General features: G+C 39.0%; 1 protein-coding gene across 1 annotated transcript in view; it reads right to left on the bottom strand.

Moving 5' to 3' along the window:
* NUB1 (negative regulator of ubiquitin-like proteins 1) overlaps positions 1 to 4,431 on the bottom strand; it is a 19,040-nt gene extending 14,609 nt beyond the window's left edge. Inside the window, exons 1-5 of the mRNA XM_010005997.1 lie at positions 4,312 to 4,431; positions 4,069 to 4,230; positions 1,481 to 1,539; positions 833 to 903; positions 111 to 293 (exon numbers count right to left, since the gene is read on the bottom strand). Of these exons, the coding sequence (XP_010004299.1) occupies positions 111 to 293; positions 833 to 903; positions 1,481 to 1,539; positions 4,069 to 4,230; positions 4,312 to 4,428 (592 nt within the window). The 5' untranslated portion in view covers positions 4,429 to 4,431. The remainder of the gene's footprint in view (positions 1 to 110; positions 294 to 832; positions 904 to 1,480; positions 1,540 to 4,068; positions 4,231 to 4,311) is intronic.
* Between the last annotated feature and the right edge of the window lie 1,440 nt (positions 4,432 to 5,871).

The raw sequence follows: 5,871 nt of genomic DNA, 5'->3' as shown, positions 1-5,871 counted from the left end.
TCTATTTTGAAAGTCCACTGAAAAGATAATTTTTGATGTGCAAAAGTTAATGAACACCTATCCGACCCCTCCCCCTCAAAAGAAACCCCCAGCCCAAACCCCACCCTTACCTCTCTCTGCTAGAATTTCCAAACCCTTCCTAGTTCTTTGCATCTTGTCATTTATTTCTTTTTCTTTCTTACACTGCAGTTCTTCTTCCTGAACTTTTCTTTTAGTTTCCTCATCACTCTGTTCCAACTGAAGTACCATCACTTTTGCATTGTGTGTTACACCCTGGTCTTCAAGGGTTTTGCCTGCAAAATGCAGAATAATTAATACAATCCAAATACTCTATTTGTGAAGAGAGACCATTTGCCTTGTACAACTAGGAACTGAGTCTGAACTCCTACTGTCCATTACATGGCTCTAATTCTGACATATTCCAAGGGAAATAAATATGTCAGATGCCCAGGCCAGCAATAGAAAGAAAGTTGTTGTCACCTCTTCCCAGATGTCTGACAGGTTGAACATCTGCAAAGCATTACAAAAAGTTCTGGAATATGCTCTTATACAAGGTGTTTTTTTAGGAAATTTCAGGTTTCTCTTATAGATGCATTTTCATTGTTTGAACACTTGAAAATGGATTTTCAAAGCTTACTACAGGATTCTTGTAATTGCTCTAATTCTATCTAAGAATTCTGATCATAATAATTAATTATATTTCCTGCAAAGCAGAACCTGACTGTTATTCCTTTGGAATTTTTGAAATTAACAGAGTTGCAAGACATTTTTCTTCAGAATATCAGTAAACTAGAAAACTATCATAAAAGTATACTCAACTAGAGATACATACCCAAGTCAAGCTGCTTCTTATTTATGATTATTTTGATAGAATTTTCTTTTAATGCATGTTCCTGTGCTATCCTGTGAAATAAATAATTTCAACCATTAATATAAATTTCTAAGTCTATACAATATTTCTGCTGGAATAGCAATAAAACTTAAGTATTAGTGTACTCATAACTAGCTTAAAACTTTTGCTATAAAAGGCTACTAGAAGTAAAATAATAATCAGAAAGCTTTGCATGCCATATAGGGAAAATCTGGGATATAGAAAGGGGTAAAGGAAAACAGAAAATAATCTGATTGTGTTAGGCTTAGAAACACAAATGGAAAAGAAGTTATGGTCACTGCTCAGAAGACCTTCTTAGTTACAGATCTGGAACACTTGATCACAAGTACTTTCTCAGGTACTTGCTGGGGATTTACAGAGAAATTTCTTCTTCCACTGTTGCAACTTTCCTGTTTTCTATCTGTCAAACTACAGCTTCTAACATGAAGAACTGCTCTACAGGGACAATGGACACTGTATTCAGACACACTGAACAAGCACATGCTAAGAAAAAGCTTATATTGAACTAAGAGTTTTCTGTTTGTCTCTTTTTTTAGTACTGTGAGTTTGTTATCCCATTAAGTGAGAACCAAGGGTGATTACACTTACTGTGACCTGAGCTCCTTGCCTGTGATGAACAGGTTGGTTTCCAGGGGGACTTTTCTGCTCTGTAGTAATGACATTGGGTGGGAGAAAGGGGAGAAGGAAAAAAAGCATGATATCAAGATACTTTGGACATTTTATTAATTAATTGTTTAAAAAACCCTACAATTTCTTTTTCAAATAATAATCAGGTTAACAAGAAAATCACAAGGGTGATATTAGTAATTTCTAGGCAGGGAGTCTTTTACTTGCTATATAATGCTAAAAATAAGCATTGTAACAGCAAAAGATTCAGAATTAGATAAATCTACATTCAGAACCAAACAATTTCAACTGGCTAATTTAATTATGCACTTCCAATCTTAACTTTTCATTGTAATTATGCCACTCACCTGTGACTGGGTAAGTTACGATTAATTCCTATTGGCGTCTCTGGTCTCAGATTAGATAAACTGCAATTTTAAGTTAATTAATTCCTCTATGCCCAGCAGCATTATAAAGAGGAATTACAAAACTATTTGTTTGTTTTAACTGCATGGCAATCATGTAACACCTTCTACCTTTTATCCCATCACATGCCCTGGGAATTATTTTTCACTACAGTAGAGAGAACAACTATGACTGACTGCTGTGTATTTGCAGGTATTCACTAAGTCCTTTTGAAGCATAAGTTACTGTCTAAGGTCTTTTTCAGGAAAAAAACTCAAACAAATCATTGCCTTTTTCCAGAGTAAACATTCATTTCTGTTGCTGATAAGAAGACTATAACCTTTAACTGCACCTACATAAAGAACTTATCTTTCACTGTTACCAGAGTGGATGAAGACATACAGCACTAGGTATGCTGCTGCTCCTGCACAAGACCACAACTAGGAAGTGACTGGAGACAGCTGTAAGGGGAAAATAATTCCTATTTAAGAGGCTTTCTATTAGCAAGAACCAAACCAAGGGCCTGCTCTCTGTCCTGTGACCAACCCTGCACAGCACACTTGACATCCAGGGGGTTGAATCCTTTCGACCTTCAAAGGAGAGCAACTGTGTTCAAAGTGCCACCTGAGATGGGTCCTTGGCCAGTGACAGCCCCTACACTGTGCCTGGGCCTTGCCTGGCAGGACGTGGGGTCCTGAGCTATGCTGCATCAGAGCCCACACTGACAGCCTGGCAGTGTGGATGTTCATCAACCAGTGCCCAGCCTCATTTAGCTGACTAAGGTAGATGTAGCCACAGAACCTGGAAGGGTGACCAGCCTAACACTGATTTAATTAAATTCATGTAATTAGTCTGGCATATTTTATGTGTGAAACTTGAGGTAGAAGCCTGGCTTTAAGGGCAAGACTTAATTCAGTTCTATCTTCGTGAAGGTTTTCAGAGCCTGACCTGGAACAGATGAGTACCATCACAATGGTAAATCCTGCTTCTCATTTCCAAGTTCAAACACTGGACACACCTATTTTAAAGATAGTTACCTGCCTGCACTGGAAGAGTTACACAAGGATTACGTCATTACTGTGAGAACACTGCCACATGCCACAGTTAAAAGCTAAAGGAGTTCTTTTCAGTGTTATCAACAGCTATACATGGCCTAAGATGATACCAAGTTCAAGTTCCTTATTGCACTTAGTGATTTTTTTTAAAGGAAAGCTGTAATTTAAACAAAAGCTGTGGTAATGCAGTGATATTCATATGCTAACTCAACTTTAGGTACTCTACAGCCGAAAAAATACATCTGCTCTTTACTGGTTACACAAACAGTTATGTCAGAAGAAATCAAACTGAACTAGATAGACATTTTACTTTTTTTAATTCAAAGCATCATAGAACAGTTAAGGTTAGAAGGCACCTTAAAGATCATCAGATTCCAACCCCCCTGCTATAATCAGGGACACCTCACACTAGACCAGGCTGCACGAGACCTCATCCAACCAGGCCTTAAACACCTCCAGGGATGGGGCATCCATAACCTCCCTGGGAAATATGTTCCAGCACCTTACTACCCTCATGATGAAGAATTTCTTTCTGATGTCTAACCTAAATCTCCTCTCTTTCAGTTTAAACCCATTCCCCCTTGTCCTATCACTATCCTATCAGAGCTTTACTGTAGCCCCTTTCAAGTACTGGAAGGTGCTCTAAGGTCTGCCCCAGAGCCTTCTCTTCTCCAGGTTGGACAGCCCCAACTCCCTCAGCCTGTCTCCATAGCAGAGGTGCTCCAGCCCTTTGGTCACCTTGGTGGCCCTTCTCTGGACCCTCTCCAACAGTTCCATGTCCTTCCTGTGATAAGGGCTCCAGAGCTGTACACAGCACTCCAGGTGCAGCATCACCAGAGCATAATTGCTCTGAAAAACTGAAAGATTATTTCTCATTAAACCCTAAAGACAGTTACTGATCTCCAAATATTATGTCCCTTTGCCACAATATTCCTGTATGCCTGGGAAACTGAAATATACTTATGTATTTCCCCATATTTTATATACCTGACAGATTTCTCATAAAAAACACCTGAAAAAGTGAAAATATTTGCATTAGATACATAGCTGGAATGCAAAAGGTGAGCAAAGTAAAGCTACTTATCCTGACTTCTCTGCAATATCACTTACTTTCCTACGAGGCAGATATATATCAAGTCTTGCAATCCCAGTCACTTTAAAATTTTCATTTCCTGTTCCACGCTCAACCGCTTTACAACGAATTTCTTCAAGCATATTCTCTGCATCAGTCTCATTGATATTCAGCTTGGATGAATATTTTTGTACAAGTTCCTAAGAAAACAGCAAGAAAAACTGGGAAAATGCACCAGCAGTATGACACAGAAGATGCACGACATCAACTCAGATATTTACCTTCATCTCTTTACCAGCTTCTTTTTTTTCATTTGTATATGGTGGTTTCCACAGCTGGATTTTGTCCTCTCTTAAGCAACTTGTCAGTTTTGCTATTAAATACTTCTTTTGTGCCATTCTTTTCAAACAAAAGCACAATTGGAAGGGAAAAGAGAAACAAGGAATTAATCTTTTATTATAGTTTTCCTGTACTAAGATATTGTACTTTTTCAAGAAGTCTAAGTGACATTTTGGAGTTCTGAAAAAAAACAAACCCACGAGCATAAAATGCATTCCATGCAATTTGGTGAAGAGGGGGACCTAAGTCCAAACTACTGTAAAAAATTAGAAAGCTAGTGAAACCTGGATTGTGTTACAGATAATGCAGGAGCCCCCTGCATTGGACCTTGCCAATTTCACACAAATCAAACCTCCCGAACTCTCATGTGAGCTGGAATTGCAGAAGGTGCCATTTCATCAAAATCCATGATCCAGCTCCTCTGTACTACCCTGGACAAGCTTTACCATGAGAAGACCATAAGGTAAAGCTCAAAGCCTTCGAGCAAAGTGGTATCAGTTAGACTGCAGAGAGCTAAAAGTGGGCAATGCCTCCCCTACCCTATCTCAGTAATTTCTCAAGCAGACAAGTTTAATAGCATCATAAAATGGAACTGTAAAATTCTGGTTCCACAAAGATGGAATAACAAGGTGCCATTTTCCATAGTGCAAATGATGCTCTTCTCACTGCCAAGCTAGAACAGGCACAAAGGGCACAAGCAACACAAAGTGCAGAGGCTGAGAGCAGAGCTGATGTACTGAAAATCTGCACCAGGCATTAAAGTACCCATCACTGGGGAGAAGATGAGAGTGAGCTGTACAGAGCAGTTCCCTGGCTCACGGGCTAGAGTTTAAGCAGAATTCAACACCACAGGTTATGCTCAGAATAATCAGCTCAGAGATAGCAGTAACCTCTGAGAGTGAATTATGATGCCTCTGAAAAAAACCCACAAAACCAAAAGCAAGAAACAGGCATAGAAGAGAGGGTAAGGAAAGGTGGATGCAGTGACCTCAACAGAAAAAAACCAACAATCTAAGTGCATGGGAAACTTTTGGCTCTTAGGCAGTGGGAATCATATGGAAGAAGACCTGTAATTTACTCAGAAGAGCATTTAAAATGTTGGCATATGTGCACTCTTAGAGTGGTTTCATTCCCTCACTTGTGTTTATTAGCATGTAACTCTCAGGAGAAAAGACAGAAAAAAAGAATCAAACACCTTTATCAATTTTTCCAGTTTCAAAGACTGTTCCTTGCTCAGATAAACACTATTAGAGAGCAAAAAAAAACCCCACAGGCAAACATCCAACATGTGCTAGGGTTAACTATACAAAGAACCTTTGAATGCTGCAAAGCCAATAGTTAGTTCTAAAGAGGAGTCAGAAGGATTAACTGAGTAAGTGGATGGTTTGATAATTTGCATACTGTCTGTCCAAACTAGGAGAGACAACCATGCATTCTTTTTCTTGTGGGGATGGTGGTGGTATGATTACTTTAGGGCCAAGGCAAAACATGGCATTTACAGA

The sequence above is a fragment of the Chaetura pelagica genome, unplaced genomic scaffold, assembly GCF_000747805.2.
Source record: "Chaetura pelagica isolate M959 unplaced genomic scaffold, ChaPel_1.0 scaffold199, whole genome shotgun sequence".
Taxonomy (NCBI): Eukaryota; Metazoa; Chordata; class Aves; order Apodiformes; family Apodidae; genus Chaetura; species Chaetura pelagica.
This window is presented reverse-complemented; position numbering and strand designations above follow the sequence as displayed.